The sequence below is a fragment of the Melospiza georgiana genome, chromosome 1 (assembly GCF_028018845.1).
Source record: "Melospiza georgiana isolate bMelGeo1 chromosome 1, bMelGeo1.pri, whole genome shotgun sequence".
Lineage (NCBI taxonomy): Eukaryota > Metazoa > Chordata > Aves > Passeriformes > Passerellidae > Melospiza > Melospiza georgiana.
Window position 1 is genome coordinate 39,075,758 of NC_080430.1, and position 20,403 is coordinate 39,096,160.

General features: G+C 38.5%; 1 protein-coding gene across 11 annotated transcripts in view; it reads right to left on the bottom strand.

Annotated features, from left to right (window-relative positions):
• Positions 1–20,403, bottom strand: part of THRB (thyroid hormone receptor beta) — a 169,084-nt gene that overhangs the window by 33,808 nt on the left and 114,873 nt on the right. For 10 of the 11 annotated variants that reach the window (XM_058021050.1, XM_058021059.1, XM_058021066.1 and 7 more), the window contains one exon: positions 15,574–15,638. In XM_058021050.1, coding sequence (XP_057877033.1) covers positions 15,574–15,580 — 7 coding nt within the window. In that variant the 5' untranslated portion in view covers positions 15,581–15,638. Of the gene's footprint in view, positions 1–3,034; positions 3,483–15,573; positions 15,639–20,403 lie in introns of those variants that run through there. The other variant, XM_058021032.1, reaches the window with a different exon arrangement.

Here is a 20,403-nt window from a genome sequence, read left to right on the forward strand (position 1 = left end):
AAGACAAAAATCCTGTCGTGTCCCTCTGAACACTACAGCCCAACCAACAGAGGTCCCTGACACAGAAAAAAGAAGTATCATGCAGTGCAATTTAATCTGCTGTGGAATATTACCTGCAAGAGTCCTATTCTCCTGACTTTTTCCAAACTGTGCAGCCCTGGTCTAGAGTCCTGGGTATCGTAATGCTGCAGATAGGGCCCCTGCACGCCATCCTAAAAGATTCAGCAGTGTCAGTATGTGGGAGGTATTGCAGAGCATTCAAATCAGAAATCAGTCAGGGCAGAGTGCCACTTCTGAAGGACCAAATGCAAGGATCTTATCTTGGTTGCTGTTCAGACTTCATGCATAAAGATGAATAAAAATCCAGGATTTACTAAAAAATTTTACACATTTAAACACCTAGTTGCAAAGATTAAACATACCGCTCTGAACTCTTCACAGTTTTGTATGCCTGTATTATCAGTTCCTAGTTTTGTAAAATGAATTTTTACCCATTACAAAATAACTGTTATATTTCCTATTTATGGATTTTATTGTTGCCTGAATTGTCTTAGCCACCTCTGATGGTTTTGGGGAAAAAAAATAAAATAGATCATGGCTTTTCTGAGCAAACACAAATCAGCACTTTCATAACATGGGCTACATTCCAGACAGATCTTCTCACATCATAAGGTACATATACTGAAAACTGCAATAGCTTTTGAGCAAAACTACTAATGTCATTTTTGCAACTCCCTTAAGTTATCAAATACAACTCTCTCTGGGCCCACACAATGAGTTACCATCTCTCTTTAATATATGGATTTGCACCACCTTATTCATTCACTTTATGCATTGTTATCAAAGACTCAAAATGGTCCCTCAGAAGTATGACTACGCAAACTTAGAGATTAACTAAGAAAACCTCAAACATCAGAATCCAAAATAACAACAAGCATTTACAAGAACAGAAAATTAATTTTTCATGGTTTTTATTTTATTTTGAAAACTCTACTTGTGACTAAATCATAAGGTAGGTAGGATTATGGAATTCTGGGGCGGAAAAGTCACAACAGCATTTGACAGTTCCTGGAGTATGTCTCAGTGGAAGATAAGACATTAAAAAAATAATCTTTTTGTCTATGACACATTTATAACAGTTGAAGGAGAAAAAGCTAAATCTTTCTGACATAAAATGATTTCCTTTGGTTTGCAACAGATGCAGGAAGATTCAAACTAGCTGCCCTGTGGTACAAACTAGATGAAAATCTTACTTAGACAACAGCACACCTCTTTTCTCCACGTGTACCAACTTAGTTATTTCTCTAAAACTGCTCCTCTCACAAAACCCACTGTACCTTGGTTATGACATGACACTAAATTTGTCTGTGACTCATAAAATGCCAGTGTGATGTGCCTTTTATTGAAATACTTCAGACTCATTAGTCTGCTTGAATAACAAAGAATGTCATCGTTTATATTTAAACGTTCAGATACACTACAATTCCAGTTATCCCTCAAAATATTTTTGACACCTTGAATAAATTTGGTAAAAAGAGAATGGAGCTTGCTCTTTTCTGATGAGGACTCCTCCAGGGTTTGTGCTTGCTTTTTCTTGCACGATTCATGACATGGATAGGTAGCACACGGTCTTGTCAGAAAGCATTTACTCCTTGAGATGTCAGCCAACAAATGAGCAAACAAAATTCTTGTATAGTTGGGAAGACTTTAAGATGGTCCCAGAACAAATATTACTAAGAGTAATTATAGACCTGTGAGCCAGACAAGCCACTTTGTTAAGCCTCCCCATATATCATAATTGGAAGACCCTGTTAGCAGACATCAGTTAATTACAGAGCTTATCTCTTGAGAAAGTAATGGCCAACACTTAAAACATGTACCTTTTTTGAGTCATTCCCTGCCTCAACTTCACATGAAAACATCAAGGTAAGAAGTTTCATTTGTTCAAAAAAAAAAAAAAGAAAGAAAAGCAGAAAACAGGCTAATTTAGCTTGACATAACATAATTAACAGGCTCCTGGATGGGACTGTCTGGGTTTGGTAGCCTCCTGACAGCCCTTAGTAAGACGTTAAAGCGATCAACACCTGACATCTGTTAGCAAAGAGGCATTCTGAGGTAAAGTACAACTAAATCTAAAGAAATCAGGTACTTAGACCAGTTTAACTTTTTCATGAGGTGATATCCTGCCTGACACTGTAATCTTTCTTCCTGGAGTGACGCAAGACTTAAGTAAAAGAAAACAACTTGTAATCCCCCCTCACAATATACAGTAATTATTTTTTAGGCAAAGAGCAATGAAGAACTATTTAGCCAAGTTTAAAGAGGAATAAGAATAACTTAAGCACTACATTTGTGCTAATACCCTAGCAACTGTGATTCTTAAAGGGAGTTCCTTCAATGCTGTGCTGATGTGAAAACAACCTACCTCAGAGAAAATGGTTTATTCTCCTGACTAGTGAGGCAGAGAATATTCCTAACAAGAAGTCCCACTTGAGCTCTGTACATGTACCCACTGAGGCTTTGGGTATGGTTAATATTAAGAAAGAAGGCAAACAACACAGTCACTGTTGAGAGCTGAGCACCCTGAAAGCAGAAAAGAAGGCTTTCTTTTGTCTTTGCATTTTTAATGTATCAAAGATATGCTTTAAAAAAAAGGCCAAGTTCAGAAAAAGATTTTTGATCAGCTTATAAAGATTATAAGCAGAGAAACAAATACTTTTAAAAAGCTCTAAAAGAAGAGATATTATTCTGTATTAGGTATCACACAGAAAACCCCAGTAAGTACTAACCACATTGTCATAAGGGCTCTTCACAAAGCTATTAAATTAAATAGAAGAGAAAACTAAAAACCACAATTATCACTGATAAAAAACAAATAAATTTAAAAAAGGTTGGTAGCTAGAAAACATCCCCACATAATAATGCTTTTACCAATGGCCAAACCCCTGACAGTAAACAAAGACATAAGCTGATTTTGCTTTTTGTTTTTTCTAAATACAGCATTTGCTGTGCTCTGAATGATAATGTCAGTTACCTTTACACTTTTTTTCTTCTTTTTTGTATTCCTGGGCACTTGACATGATTTGAAAGTTTGCTTTTGTATAGCCTGGCTGTAAAATTGTACTAGTCCAAGTTGAAGCATGTCGGCATTGCGAAAGCTGCTGTCCATTCCTCTGGATATCATAATTTTTGAAGTGTCTTTTCCTACAGAAATGATTTTCTGTTATGCCCATTACATTCCATTTCTGATTTCTGTCAGGAAGGTGAATCAGTCTGTCCCACAATGGGAGGCCACGTCCTGGATGTTTGGCAAATACTGCAGGGCTACAAACCGTTGGCTTTGCCAAAATCTTGCTCAGGTGTGGAGTTTTGGAAAGCAAGTGGTTCCCCAGCTCTCCTGATGCTGTGGTATTCCTGTGCATCTCCACTGGACTGCACTGATACGATGCAGAGCCTTTCAGCCATGCCCATTCAGCCACCATAGTTCCCCTTCAGTAAAAGTGAATACAAAATTTTCCTGTCTGAGAATCCTGAAAAAGCAGGCAGATCTATGTGGACAGGCTAACACTAGATGCAACTTTCACAACATCACAACTACAACATGGGCCCCAGGGCAAGTTAACACCGATTTATTGCCTTGCTCATATGATCATTTGAGGTCTTGTAGGTCGAGGCTGGTCGTGAACAATTTTCAGATACTTAAAACACAAAACATCAAGGATTCAGCCTTGTTTGACTTTGCTCTTATCGTAGGCTGACCTGAGGGACACTCAGTTACCTAAGTGTGACATTCTTATGTGGGCATGCTTAGCAGTTCCGCTTTTGCTACCTACTGCCTTTCTCCGCCTGTGGTCACAGTGGAGTATCAGAGGTGCTAATTTTATCTCAGGAGCAAGGACATTTGGCTGCAGTGTGGATAATGAACAATACCAAAGCTGCATGATTTTATCTAACTGGTCATTGCTTATTCTTTGGTATAGAAGAAACTGAGATACCACTAGCTGAAAATTTTGTAAAACTAAATGTAGTCCAATTTCTATTTCTGGAGAGCAAAACTAAAATCAGTAGAAATGACCCAACAAAGATCATATTCAGTATTTAAGAAATGGTTTTACTTTATATTATATGTAACAAAATTCAAATACAAAAAAACTGTTTAACTTGCATAAAGAAAATAGCAAATTCCAGACATCTGATGACTGATACCCACAGTGGTGTTAATCACAGTAAGATTCTGCTGTTCTAATCAACCTAAGAGTCAATTTTACATGCATTTCACTCAGTAAAGCAACATATTAGTAAGGGAATGCCAAATCATTAATTTCCAGAAAAAAATGATTCAAAGTAAATTGGGATTTCCGTTACCAGTTCTATCATAATATTGCTGCTTCTGAATCCTTTGTCTTAGGACTTCTCTTAAGCGGAATATTGTTATTACAGGACAAATTCAGAAAACTTAATCATGGTTAGTTTTAAATACTGTTATCCTACTTTAATTCCTGTATGTACATACACCTTTCCTGAGTATGTTATTTAATTTTAGATGTAAACACCTTTTTGCTGCTAAGAATACAAGCTCACCTGACATTTGCAGCTACAAGTCTGTTTCTTCTACTGACTGTATCTCAGCTGGACATCAGTAATGTACCAGGCATCATGGACTTCAGTGCAAAGGGCAGGTAAGTTACCTACATAATTTGCTCTTACCTACTTACTTCTAGCTTTATAGATCTGCTCTTAGTTCAGACTTCATTTTGTAAGTAAAATTAAAAACTAATTCTAAATGCAGGTAATATGGCAAGAGAATATCACTTGTAGGAGGATAATCAGTTTAAAATAGAATAGTGAAAGTAACCCAGAAATACTAGGCAATTTAAAAAATATAAAAAGAATAGAATATAAAACTTTTTTTCATAATTTGAACACTTTTATATTCTCTTGACTTCATAAATTTAAGTACAGAGAAAGAGATAGGGTTTCTCTGTTAAGTTCCTCTGGGAACTGAGAACTTCCCTCTAAGATCTGAACTTATACACTTCATTTTTTGTGGCACAAAGAGGAACTGTGCACTACAAGCCACCCTTCCTCTAGACTTTGCATAACCTCAAACAGTGTACTTGGTTCAGCAGAAGGCTGCTCTCCCTTAAGTTCCTTCACACCCTAACTATCTCCCTACATGGATGACATTGCATCTCCTCAAATGTGAGAGTCAGGCATGTGCAATATACATATTAAAAATACTGGCATTTCTATAATGCACTCATAAATAGATCCATGTTTTGTCAGCTCCTTGAGCAGGCCAGTGATGCAACACAATTCTTGACCTTGTTTAGAAAAGTCAGTTGTATCCTCAGGTACTCAGGTCTTGCTATTAGTCTTCAAGATCAGTGATTCATAATCCAGGCTGTTCAATCTAACTAGGCAAAAAATTCTATATATTTTCCTCAAATTTATCTTTGATATTAAAGGGCATCTTTGCTGTCTTTTAGCCTGTGAGGATTTGTGTTACTTTTGATTTTAACCAAAACCCATATATTCATGACTATGGTAAAAATTCTGTTCCTCAAGGATTCAGAGAAGGTGTCACACAAGGCTTATAGATTTTTACCTTTAACAAGGAACTCCAAAAGCCTTCATAACTTAAAAAATAAAATCAAAACAAATCTACAAATCTTCCAATTTCTTTGTTAGTAAAGCATCCATGGGACTTTGAAATATGATTATAGACACATTTAAACTATGAGGAGAAATTGATTCAATTACAGTTTCCATCATTTGCAATTTACCCAGGCACAGTTTACCAAAGCTAGCCAAACATCAAGAAGCTATATGCTCTCTTTTCCTTTTAGTTCCCTCTGAAATTTGTCTCACTATTTTGCCTGTCATGTTAGTTACAGTTCATTTAATTTTACAAGTTTCCACTTTATTTCACAAATTCTCCTCAGTCACCAGGGACATTACACATTCAAGTTTTGCTAGTCAAAGATTAAGTTGCAAGGAACTACCACTGAAGGCTCTTATATTTTGTCTTCTCTTCTGGTACTTCCTATACTGAGGCACAGTGGATGTTTATGTCTTAAATTACTATTCTTCTTATTATAACGTTAAATTATTTTCATGAGAAGACTACGTTATTTATTCTACTCCATTGGCTCTAACATATACTGCCTGAATTTCTCAAAGCCTTTTTTTTTCCTTTTTAGCAAAAACAAACAAACAAACAAACAAAACCACTTGAAATCTCCTGCATCTGCTCTTGGCCTTGTCAACCCAAAATCTTTGATAAAGGATGATAATGTAATTTTGTCTCCACTTCTTACCTGCAAGAGAAGCATCTCTCTCTCCCTCTAGCTACTGTTAAAACAGGTATAATCAAGACAGGAAGCAGTACAGCCTTCTGGGATGAACCATGACTAAAAACCACAGGCCTCGTTTCTGAGTTAAGAGGAACTAACAAGCAGGGCCAGAGCTCTTCTCATCAAGGTATCACCAAACAATTTCAAAATGCACACTGTAGCAATAACTGGCATCTCAGCAGTCAACAGGTCAAAAGACTTCCTCAAATTCCCATCAGAAGGTTTTTTTAAAGGCAAGTTTGTTTTTACAGAAGAAGAAAACTTTTAGCAGATGAACTGCCCATTAAGCTTACCTAAAAGAATAGGCAAGGGGAATCCCTAAGAATTCTTTTATTACAAGCCAAAGCAAATACTCCTTAATGGTAATTGTAAAGGTTGGCCTATTCTCAGGCATGCAGTGTTATCTGAATGTCAATATATAAAGGACTACAGAAAAAATATGGAACAATTTATTTGTTTTCATCTCAGTTATGTGGTCTTTTTTTCCCAATTTTCTACTAGTATCTGCCAACAGTGGTCAAAGAAGCAATATACAAAAAGCTCTACCATTTTTAATATAACCCAAGCGAAGAGAGGCATTAAGTAGTATCTCCAGAAAGATGGAAGGTGGTAGCCAGCCAGCCAGCCAGGAAGACAGTGTTTCCTGCTGGAATGAGCTGGATACCAACCTGAACTTTAATCCTGACAAAAACTCAGAGTGCACAAAATCAGACCAAAAACCACACTGAAAGACTGCCTGTTCCCCATGCTCACAACAACCCCAGAGGCACTGCATGAAATTCCCCCTGCTGTGCCCTGAGAGCTACACTAATTTTCCTTGCTTGGGATCTGCCCTGTTGCAATCAAGGCTGGATTTGCATTACCATTATTACTGTTGTTGCTTTATACCACAGTAGTTCCAGTAAACAGCTAGATCCACTGGTGACGAAAGCTGCTGTGACCACAGAGGCAATCAGTGCCTGCTCCTCAGAGACTGACTACATTGCTCACACTTTTTGGGGGAGTGCAAACATTTATTTTTCACCCTCAGCAACAGGCTGTCACTTAGACAAAAGGTAAATTAACAGTTCTGGAAAGTCAGAGGATTGCTGTTTTCCCAGTTACAAAGACACTTCCTCTAACAACAAAAAATTATTTAATGTTCCAAAACTGCTCACAGCAGAATTTCCACAGAAAATTCTCTCTATACAGTATTTCAATTTGCAGCTGACCGAAACAGGGGCAATTAGGAAACCAGCTTGGAGATCTCTGAATTGCCATTAACTTACTTGATTGCAAACGTACATAATAAAATTTTGCCTTTTTGGATATTTGAGGTTAACTGAAAAAAGAGCAGCAAAGACAAAAACACTTTACAGGTTTTTTTGTTTGGTTTTTTTTGTTTGCCTTTTTTTTTTTTGGTTTTTTTGGGTTTTTTTGTTTTTTTTTTTTTTTTTTTTTTTTGTGTTTTGCCCTTGAAGTGCAAGCATATAAGGACACTGAAGTAGGTTGGCTTCAGAGAGATCAACTAAGGCAAATGTAATCAGGATTAGGACTGAGGGGTGCACAGTAGGTTGATGAAGCAGCCTAGCTTTGTATGGACCCAGACCAATAAAACTAGAGGATTTTTACTTGATGACTTGAGAAAAAAAAAGAAAAAAGCAACCAAGCTACAATTAAAGGACATGTCCCCAGTAAAGTTAACACCTGATTCATACCTTGTTCCATCATTTTAAACCCCACAAACTATAAGTAAAAGCATGTAAAGTTTTCATGTGTGTTTGTGCTGGGAAAGACAAAATCATCTGTGTCAGCCAAGGCTAAGGTTCCATTTCTTCTCATTAATCTTGCTGTCAGTTCACAGCATTTTCTCTCATTTATTTTTCTTCTTCTCTCATCTTCCTTGTTTATCGCCTATCCTTCCATTTTCTCCCAAGAAAAGAGCAGAGCACTTTGTCCTTATGCTTCCTTATAAAAGAGGGAAACACTTCAGAATTGAGTTTCACAACTTTTAAACTAGGCTCATATGATCACTGAATAAGCAGAAGGATGGAGCTCAGCTCACAAAGACAAGCCAGACTCTTCTTAAATATGCAAATTTTGCCTCTGCAAATGTGCTAAATAAAACCTTTCAGAACATGTGATTTCTTTCCTGAATTTTTAAAATATAAAAATTACAATGCCTATAAAAAAATTGTAGAGTAAAAGGAACTGTAGCAGGTAGAATGAACAATGTCCATTAGGTGATTTTCAATATTTCAGAAACATGTGCACATGTGTATGCTTGTAGAAGTAAACAGACAGGGTTATTTAATCCAGGCTCGTTGTCCTGCTACTTGCTTTAGCAGTGGCAATATTATAAAATATTTAAATATTACATTTTAGAATATGGATTTAAAGATTAAATTTCAGTATTTCCAATCTTTTTGACAAGTATTAAATCACTAGGAAAGAAGAGTGCACAGATAATTACAATAAACTTTGTAAACAGTTTCTAATGTGTAAGAAAGGCAATATTAGGAAACTTGTAATAAGGAGTGTAATAGCTTTATCCTTGTTCTTGATACATCTTAATGAGCTCCTCTGTGAATCAGTGCAATCACTTTTTAAAAACATGCTAAATTTCCATTAACTTTTAAAGCAATATTACACATACACTTATCTCATCAAGAGCTGGGGTTAACATTACGCTCAAATTTCTAAACATGAGAAAAAATTAATCAGAGAAAAAGAATATCCAAAAGAACCTGGCAGTTCATCTGTAAGTTAACCAGAGGCAGGTTCTGAGTACAGAGAAGCAAATTGTTCAGGGTTTTTGGTATGTAAAGAGCTCTCTGAAAACCTGTCCTTTGAGAAATGAACAGGAATTGTATGGACCAAAACAGAATCTTGTAGCAGCTCCAGATAAAACAAACTTACCAAAAGAAATGAATGACCAAAGCTATATGGGGAAAAGCAGTAAAATACCAGGACACGCCATGGAACTAAAATGGTGGTGCTAACCAATACAGCCACATCGATGCTATAAATGCATTCTTTCCTCTCACAGTTCTGCCCAGCACATGGGAGGGAGTTTTTCTGAGAAGAAGCTATAGCTGAACCACAGGGCTCACCTGGCTGCTGCTCTCCAACAGGAGTCATACATGGATACCCAGGGAAGAGTAAGAACAAAGCCCGCACATATGAGAGCTCCCACCAAGGGCCTCTCAATCCCCAGCTATTCCTCAGACCAAGGGACTGACTGAGCCCTTGTGGCCTTTCTAAAATGCAGCAATACCCACTGGATCTCTCTTTGAACTACACCCCAGTCTACTCTTGAGTACATTTTTTGTATTCAAAGCCCCCTCTAGCAAGGAATCCCAGTGTCTGTCTTCATGTGAAGAACCACCTCCCTGTTTTAAAACAGCATTGATTTAGTCCCCCACAGACAGCAATCCACCTCTCCAGGGCTCATTTTACAGACTACTGTTTGTGTGAATATGGGAATGTTAATGCATGTTTACTCTCTTCATGTTGTGTTAGATAATATTTGTAATGCCTGGGAACCTACTAAAATAAAAGTGAGAAGACAAAACACCATTTTCAGAATATGGCTCAAAATACATAAAATACATCTTTAAAAACAAGTAAGTTACAGTGAAACCATTTAGTAAATCATTCAAATCACTTCTACAAATCACTTTAGATCACTGCCACATTTTTCTGAAATCCTGATTCTGAATATTACTTTCCTCATGAGCTTTCAAATTAATTCACATGGTCTTCCCCTAATCTCTCATTAGACCTTCCATTTCCTCCCACTGGGGAGTGTACATTTGGCTGCTGCTTGCTAACAAAATCCTGGGGACACAAGCACATAATTGAAGCTTTTTCTTCTTTCAAGGGGGTGAAACAGTTCAAGTTATTTTGGTTCTAAAACTGCTTAAAGAGATATCTTGAAATAACACCTCCCATTGAAGGACTGAGGTTTGAGTAATGGCCAGGTAAAACAAAAAAAGGTACTAAAACTAGCAGTCTTGACAAATATGCAATTTGTTATAGACAAAAAAGGTAAATAAACAAATGAGGTTTGCCCAAACAATGTAGTCAAAGCTTTTTCAGTAAGAAAGACAAACTTGGATGTGAGGAGAGAATTCTTTTAACTTCAAATAAACTCAAGCTTGGTACAGATCTAAACCATTTTCAGAAACACAATAAAGCAATAGTGAAAGGCCTTTGTGTATGACAACACTTACAAATTTCCTTAAACATTTGTCTTTTTTTAAGATAGCACTGCAGCAAATCTGATGCTTTTAAAGAACTTAAGGAGAAGTGCATTTAGTGAATGTAGAAGGTATTTTCATATGGAAATAACTGGAAAATGCCCAAGTGGGGTAAATTGTGATCCCACAATTTACCAACAGCTTTACAATTGGCACAAAAAAAATTTAAAGTCCTCTCTATGCATAGGGATCAATACCAAGTACAAATGTTGTAAGTTGATTGGTCTGACATACAGTTATCAGAAGAATTAACAGCAGCTGTGGTCAGGCTTTTCAAGATCATAGAATGTCAGGCTGTAACTCTTGTGGCAAGCACAGCAAAGTGCTTTATTTTATAGGCTATTGGAGAAGACTTAGAAAAAAACAGAAGGACATTTTACTCCTTTTAAATGACTATTCTAAAAGCTTCTTGCCTGCAAAATGAACAAGTACATTTTATACTGACAGCACTTTGCAGTTCTCCTTTACCTGATGTCAGTAGTGAAAGACAACTACACAGTCTAAGAATTACACTCAAAATTTAAAACACAACAGTCTTCTCCCAACAGAAATAAATTTCAGAAAAATGAGTTTTTAAAAGAAACAGCTCTGGCTTAAAAAAAACTACTATAGAAAGGGACTAAATATACTGATAGATCATTAAAAAGAAAACAGAACAAACATATCAGCATTAACATAATGAAATATACCTAAAATTACTAGCAAATGCTACAAAACTAAAAAAAATACTGCTACTACAAAAAAAAAAGTTTGTTCTCTCTGTTCTTTGTGAAATCTAATCAGATCCCCCTCCCCTCTTTGTTTTTTTTTTTGAAAGTGTGTGATCTTTTGAGGAAAAAAGCAGCAGGTATTCGTAAGTTGGAAAGAAAATATAACATATGAAAGAATTGCATAAAATTTGAAACATTAAAAAATGTTTCCCAGACTACTCGGCTTTTGTATTTAGACAGCACTTTTACAAAGCACTTTTAAAAATATTAAATTTTTGAACCAAAAAATTAACCCAGAGTGTCTGTAACCTAGAACTTAGCAAGTGTGATATTTTTAACTGCATATTCAGAAATGCGCTTCTAAGTAATAAGAGCCATCATGGAGTGATTCATAGCTTCATGCAAAAACATCCCACAATATAAATCTTGTTAACCTTTTGAAAATCCCCAAAAGCTCATTACAAAGCTGCTGAATCCTGGCATAACAAAACCTTATATTAAAGTATTTACCATCCTCCTAAAAGTCCATTACTTAAAAGAAATAATACACTTGAGTTAGTCGGATTTTATCATGGTCTGGCAGGCAAAGAAGTGTCAGACAGTGATGTATGTCAAATTAAATTATCCTAGGAAAATCATTATAGAAATTTGGGAGAAATAATTTCTCAGCTGATGTTAAACAATAAACTGTTCTCTGCCTGAATTAATGCCAAGTTTACAGGGTAATGAGCATTACAGTGAAAAGACTCATGAAGAAAATGTGGTACCTTTCCTATTCTATTACTTTTCCCAGTTCTTGGAAACTACGTGCAACACCCTTTCAGACACTGGTTTTCAAATGGATTTGTTGCATGAAAGCCGATTAATTTCTTCTCCAAATGAGGGACCTGTTTCAAGAAATGTTGCATATTAAATTCTACTTTCTGAAAATATGCATTTATGACATTTAAATTATATTCCCCAATGTAAGCACTTAATTTTATTATAATTCCTATCTTGATCTAACTTTACAGTCATTACAAAATAGAACAGTGTGGATATTTGAGTAGAAGACAATGACTGGGTTGATTTTGAAGCTCCCAAGTAAAAGCAGAGTAAAACCCTAGCCTTACTGAAATCAGTGGAAGAACTGCTGCAGGTTTTACTGGAACCACTATTACACTCTTTACATTCTCTATTCATTTGCCATGAAAGTAAATATTATGAGATTTACTACATTCTACAAATACTATTTTCTAGGTTTTAGAACCCTTTCTTGAATTTCTTCTTCAGTTTGCACTGTAGTAAATAAAGTAAGATGAAAATATGTCTCAAGATTTGTCCTGCATTTTGGGAGAAAATGTACAGAAGGGAGCCTTCAGTGATAGCTATGGCCAGTGAATAGTGATGCTAAACCAGAAGCTTCATAACAATGTTACAATAGAAAGAACTTTAAAAATTATTTTACATACTTGTTTATTTGTTTTATTTTCTCAATGAGAAAATAATACTTTCCAACTTTTTTACTATTCAATCGTGCAAACGTATGCACATGAAAGAACCTGCTCTTATTGCTAAGATAGTACTAATTTTATTATGCTGATAATTTTTTTTTTCTCAGACATTACTCTGTGGGCAGTAACTGTTGATGTCAACTGTAAAACTGCTGATGAACACTGTTGTTGCAGCCCAGAAAACCAATCACACCATGGGCTACATCCAAAGCAGTGTGGCCACCAGAGCAAGGAAGGAGATTCTGCCCCTCTATTCCTCCCTCATGAGACCCCACCTGGAACACTGCATCCAGCTCTGGGTTCCTCAGAACGGGAAGGACATAGACCTGTGAGTCCAGAAGAGGGCCACCAAGATGATCACAAGAATCAAACACCTCTCCTATAATGAAAGCTTGAAAAAGTTGAAACTGTTTAGCCTTGAAGAGGGAAAGCTCTGGGGAGACTTTACTGTGGCTTTTTAGTACCTGAAGGGGCTGTAAGAAAGATGAGGACAAATTTTTTATCTTGCAAATGCACTAAAGACTGGTTTTACTGTCAGTCAAATTCTACAAACTCCTGCCAGAAAAACTTCTCTAGATTGCACTAGAACCTGAAGGCTTTCAGGCAGTGCCTACAAGTGGAAAATACATACTGCAGTAGAAACATAACATATGGGGAGGAAAAATTATCTATCAAAACCACAGAATAATACAGCCTGTTATTTTAGCCAGCTGGTTTGGTTTCGTATTAGATTCTGCTCCCATATTCCAGTGACTCAGTAACAGAATCTAAACTTCCATTATCATTCATTAGAAAAGGACTCTTGTCTGGCTCTGGATCACGGTATTTATGAAGTTTTTATACAGTTTGAAAGTCTTTCATTTCATCCATGTTTCTCTTCACATTTACACTCATGTAGGGAATGTCATTCCTATAATCAGAAGCAGAACATACGAACTGCTCATAATGAAAAGTGATGGACATCTACAGCTGTACAAACAGTCATCTCCATCTCAACATTTATTTTTTTGCTTGATGATAATGTTCTTTGCACATATTTGCTCTGCTGACTTCTGTCAAAAGAAATGCAGAAAATATAGGTCCTTCCAATCAGGCTTTGTGTTTCTCTCAGCTTAGCAGAGCTGCCCTGCCAGGGGCAAGTCCAGCGAGACAGGACTGATTAGAATGCTAGTGGAAAATCTCCACAAACCCACCCTCCACAGGAAGCCACAGATCCAGCAGAGAAGGTGAGGATAAAGTGGGTACACTGTGTTTCCTTCCTCATCTCTTGCCATCACTCAGCAGAAGCTATTAACTGCTCCCTCCAAAACCACAGCAACGTCAAGCCCTGTAGTAAAATGCCATAAAACACAGTTTAGCGTGACACAGGGGAGAGCACAACAGAGAGTTGAAAGAGACCAAGTTACATGCCAGTGCTTCAAATTCTTCCAAAACAGGTATTTGCCAAATGAAATCACCATGCCCAGAATGCCTGCCTGCGGGACAATGCAAAACCGCTCTAGCAGGGCCTGCCAATGCAGCCTAAGGACACAAACTCATTCCCAATCCTCATGTGGCAGTGATGCCAAGTCAGAGCCTGACACACCGGCCACAGGTCAATATTCCACTTCATTCCACAAAATGCCTCATTGCTCTCTGCTTCCTTCTTATATTTGCCTCTGCTTCAATGGGCAGCAAAGTAACCACAAAAAGACACGCCTTTTCATACTATCAAATACTATGGTTTACTATGAAAGCTTGTATTTACATAATACTCTGTTTCTTTCCCCCTCCACCTCATATCTAGAAACCTAAAATCAGAAGACCATCTTTGTTGGTGAATGCAGCTGTTACCCCTCGCTGGCCGATACAAATGGATGGGAGCCTTCTAGGCAAAAGGAAAAGAAAGTTGATTTGCATAGTCAAGTAAAAATAAACTGTCCTTTGAGCAGAACACTGGGAATACAGTCTTGTTAGTGATGACTTTTCCTATGTAGCACATGCTGTATTTTGCAGCTTTTTAAAAGGTCCCATTTATGCATTTGGCTCTTGAAATTCACATTGACAAACACTATCAGTAGAACACTTTCTTAGGGAAATTGATGAATACTAAAACAAATTCTGGAAGTCTGAAATTCTCTGGCCTTCTATACAATCTCCACATAATAAGCATGTCTTTCTAGACACTGTTCAGGAATTAGATACATGGGGGTTCTGACACAGCTAATTTATGTGTAACCTTCAGATGCTCTGCAACTGGCCGGGATAAGATGGTTAAGCAGGCTTAAAATGGTTACTGGCCATGTCAACTCTGGATCTTCAGCCCACCTGCAAACCTAGTCAATAATTCTCGGAAGTGTACTTTGCAACAAATGTAAAATAAATTTGACTGTCTCAGGTTGAAGCTCAGGGGATATGTCCATGTTATGAAATAACTTAGGCCAGGATACTCAGCAGAAACTGTTCCTATGCAGGCAGCTTCTGCAGGATAGCTGAAGTTGTTCTGAATGTGCATTCACAACAAAACACAACTGGGTTCCAGAAGGCAAACCAAGGACAATGAAAGTTTCAAAACTATTGGGGAAGATTACTCTGTGTCCCACATCTCTGTGCTCCGGATGGAGGAAAGAGTTCAATTCCCAGCACTTATGGTGAATGAATGCAGAATTTAAACAAATTTCAATTTCAGTGAATTCAGAAATTGTTAAAGAAGCATTTTTCAATAAATATTTAGCAATAATCACTCCAGAAAGGCAAGAAACATTGCCCAGATATTCTTATTAAATATGATTACCTGACATACTGCTGGGAGTTATGGATATGTAATCATTCTTGTCCTTCTTCTGTCACCAATATCACCTGCCAAAAAAAAGGAAAAAATCCATGTAATATATTCATAAATGCTCATCTGCAGAATACCATTAACATTTAACCAAGGTGGAACCTTCTGGATCTTGAATAGCATGGTCAATGTCTCATGGCTTAACACTTTGAATTCAAAGCACTTTGCTTAGCTGCATGAGGCAACAAATGTAAATCAAGTCCAAAACATGGAGGAGCAGTGGTTAACAGGGATTTGGAAGCAATGTCCAAAAGCCTATGTCTATTGATGCTAAAAAAAGTAAATAATGCTTTTGTGCATTTCATGGAATACTTTCCGTTATTTTTTCTGCAGAAGTTCCTCTAAGTCTCATATGTGACCTCAGGAGCTAATTGGCTTCTACTTTACAGTTTCTAATGATATGCATATACCATTACTCTCAGGTTCAGTAAAACCAAGAGGATTCAAAGGGATTAGAAATTATCTGTCACGGTTACACCAATTCTTACCCAGTCATTTGAAACCCAAAAGTCTGCTGACTTTTACAAAGTTCTGAGATGTAAATTATAATTTTGTTCATATGGTAGAAAACTAATTTACATGTACTTAACACTTTTGAACAATGGCATCCTCTATTTTATTAACAAGACATCTGCATCTGTGAAGAATTGAATCTGGCATTTTAAAGTCTTGTTTTTGATATTTAGATTGTGTCTCCCTTTCAAATGTCCATACACACTCACACACACACACACACACACACACACTAACTATACTCTTTTTCTGCTTGGTAGCAAAGATCAAAGCCCTGCAAGTTAATTTAGTGCCAGGAGAGAAAGTCATGGATACCAGTTATGAGGACATCCTTTGGCTGTGTCGGTATTTATACTAGCCCTCACATTTTTCACATGGAGGCATCACAGGCAGCATGCCCTTGTTCAGCCACCCCTGCCCAAAACACAGTGCCCAGCTAGATGATCCCAGCTCACTCCCTAGTCTAAGCTCCAACAATCCAACCCAAGCAGAGACAATCCTAAAGGCATTACTCCAGAATAGAGACAAGATCTCATTAGAATTTTTAAATAAGAAATCCCAGGCCTACAAGTGACCCCAATACTGCCTGCAGAAAACTAGCCTGAGAATAGAGTTGCTCTCTGGAACACCCTCCTTATTCAGCAGCACTGGCGAGGCCACACCTCAAATACTGTGTTCAGGTTTGGGTGAGTTTTGCTTCACTTTAAATAGATTATTGAGGTGCTGCAGCATGTCCAGAGAAGGGCAACAAGGCTCACGAAGAAAACATGTCCTATGGGGAAGGGCAACAAGGCTTGTGAAGAAAACATGTTCTTTGGGGAAGAGCTGAGGGAGCTGGGGTTGTTTAGCCTGGAGGAGGTTCAGGGGGAACCTCATCCCTCTCTACAACTACCCAAAAGGAGAATGTAGGGAGGTGTGACTGCACTGAGAGGATCAGAGAAAAAGGCCTTCAGCTGAGACAGGGGAGACTCAGATGAGATATTACATAAAGTTTTCCCCTATTGGAAATATGTACACCTATTGGAATAGGTTGTCTACAGAGGTTGTGGAGTCACCATCCCCAGAGGTGTTTAAGAGGCATCTGGGTCTGGTGCTGGATGATGTGGCTTAGTGATTTAGTGGTTACAGTGGTAGTTCTGGGTTGATGTTTTGACTGGATAATCTAAAAGACTTCTTCCAACCTTGCTGATTCTGTGATTCTCTGAACAGAAAACACCTCTCTTTTAACATTAGTGCGGAAGTGACATTTTAGAGGAAGTAGAACCTCTCTTAAATTGTCCTGATCACCATTTCATGGTAAGAAACTGTTTTTTTATTAATAAACCTGTGGATTTTATTTTTCTCCATCCATTCAGTGCCACAGCTCCCTGTTTCCTCACACAGGGAGCCTTTCCCTTGGAATAAATATCCTCCCCTAGCAGCGGCCTGAACATCGGGCACATCTGCTGTGTTAGGCAGGAGTCAGAACGAGAGAGCAGGTGAGCGGGGTGAATTAATGCAGCCGGGACGCGGCCACGCCGCTCCACTCAGCCCCTCAGCGGCCTGCGGGCCGCTCCCACGCCCGGGGCTCCGCTCAGCTACACGCGGTGCGGCCGGGACGCCCCGAGCTCGGGCGCCGCTTCGCGCGCCGCTACCGAGGCAGGGCCGTGCCCCGCGCCCACCGAGGGCCGGGAGGCACAGGGCAAGCAGCGCGGCAGGGAGAGGGCACCGGGAAGCGCGGCAAGGCAGGGAAGGGGCTCCGGTCAGAGCCGCGGCCTCCTCGCCCTCCCTCAGGCAGAGCGCGCCCGAGGCGCGGCGCGGCAGCGGCCCCTGGCGGCTGTACGGGAGAGGCCCGCGGCGCGGCCCGGAGCGCCATTCCCGGGCTTCTCCATCACCCCCCCTCCTCCTTGACTAAACCGGGCACGTCGGCGTATAGCTTTAAATTAAATTAGTTGCTACTCCAAACGTCGGAATTGTTCATGATTTAAAAAAACCGAAAACACAAGCAAATAAAACCGAACAATAAAGAACCAAGAAAAACCCAGCAAACAACAACACACAAAATACCCCCACAAGATACAAACACACGTACACACCCTCTCCCTAATAAAAAAAGTAGGAAAAACCCCAAACATAGAATATCCAGAGCTGGAAGGGATCCACAAGGATCGTCGAATTCCAGCTCCTGGCCCTGCCCCGGACTACTCCAGGAATGTGATCCTGATGGGTTCCTTCCAATTCAGCAGATTCTGTGATTCTGAGGATGGCTCCACGTGCCTGACAGCGTTGCCTCGGGCTCTAGGAGCTCTGACAGGCTTGGAACCGTGACCACTTCCCAATTTATTTTGTCCTTTCTAATTTCCTAGTAATCTGAAATAATTTCTCCCTGTAATATATTATATTGAATGGAAATTACTGATTTCAGGATATAATGTTCATTCTCTTTGCAAAGCAAACACAATGCAAAACCTACTAAAGTTTTACAGAAGAAACTTCTTTACATGAGGGATGCAGAGCACTGGAACGTGCTACCCTGGGAAGCCACGGAGTCTCCCTCTCCGGAGACATTTAAAACACACCTGGACACGTTCCTGCGTCACCTGTAACCTGCTCTAGATGACCCTCCCTTGGCTGAGGGGTTGGACTGGATGATCTCCAGAAGTCCCTTCCAACCCTAACAAGTCTTGTGAACTGGTAAAATATCCTCCAGTATACGTGTAACAATGTGCTTTTACCTCATCTTTTCTCCCAAGCAAGCCACCCAAGACTTCATCTGGGCTTCTAGACAAGATGGAATCTCTTTAATCTTATAAGGGAAGAGCAAATACTCTGTTTGATATTTCCATGTACAAACCACACAACCAGAGGTCATTCTTTTTGCTGCTGACATCTTGTGGAACTTCAAAATCCTTCAGAGTTTTTCAATCCAAATTTGAGAGGATATAAATTTAGATCAGGCCTCCAATTAAAATCAGACTCTGACCCTTCCCACCACGTCATGGGATGTTGTGAACCTCAACAATAAGCCATTTCCCAGAATTTAATTGTGGTTTAGTGACTCATTGACACACAAGCATATTTGAAGCAAACAATTGAGTGTTTTAAACAAAAATTCTGCTCCTTCTGTAAATAATTACTTACTAAACCTAAAATTATTGGTTTTGCACCAATCTATTAAAAAAAGATGGTAAAAAAAGAATAAATACAATGTTCTTCAATGAATTCTGTACAAAGAGAAAAATTCTAGTTATCCTGGGAGTTTTGCCATTTTCCCTGATGAGACTAGGACTTGGCATAAAAGCAGCTGTCACTTGTGTAAAAAAACTAATTACAAAATAACTGTAAGAAAAGCTGGTCTTTTGTTTTGAAGCATTACACTAACATATCTGGCTTTGGCAGTCTTTTTGAGTACCGTGGTTTAAAATGGAGAGTGTGCATCCTCTTTTTCTCCTCACACCTGCCTAGAGACAAAGTTTCTTGGAGCAGGTCTTGATGTTGCTGTAGATGTACAGCATCTCACCCATCTGACATCTCCACTAGGTCAATTTAGCAACCACCAAAAGATACACAGTAACTGAGCCCATTTGTAATACCTGCTTTGTGATGATGATTTTAATCATCATTATGATTATTTAAACCATTAATTTAAACCATAATAAATAATAATTAAAATCATAGTGATAATTAAAATCTTTTATGATTTTAATAATCTTCCCAAATGTCTTGGGATCTTTTCTAAAGGATGCTTTTACACTGCATTTTATATGCCAGAAGCAATTTCCTATTTTTCTTTCCAAGGAATGTGGCCCATAGATGGAAACATTGTGGATATACAGAATTATTTATCCATTCTGGCACATTCATAGCACAGCCTTTTGAAGGCACAACACAACTTCTACTTCACACGAGCAAGAGTATTAAGTGATGCCTACATTAATTGTAGCCAGTTCCTCTTGAAGGCATAGTTGTGTAAGATGTTGGAGGAAATCAGGTTCTTTTTAAGAGTCTACAGCTAAAAAGTATGTGAGCAGGCACAAAGGGAAGGATGAGGATGAGTCACAGACGAGTCTCCACTACATCAGGCCAGGAATGTCTGGGGGTCTTTATGGACACTGCCGAGTAAGTCCCTTTCTTGCCAGAAGTGACACAATTTTTATGGCTAAGCTTTGCTAACGTCACAGGGAGCAGGGAGCAGGCTTTGTTAGATTATCTTTTGTGTGTTGAGCACTTATTTGCCCACAAAAGAGCTACCCAAGGTCTCATGGCTCTGAGTCACAGTCCCTGAGTGCT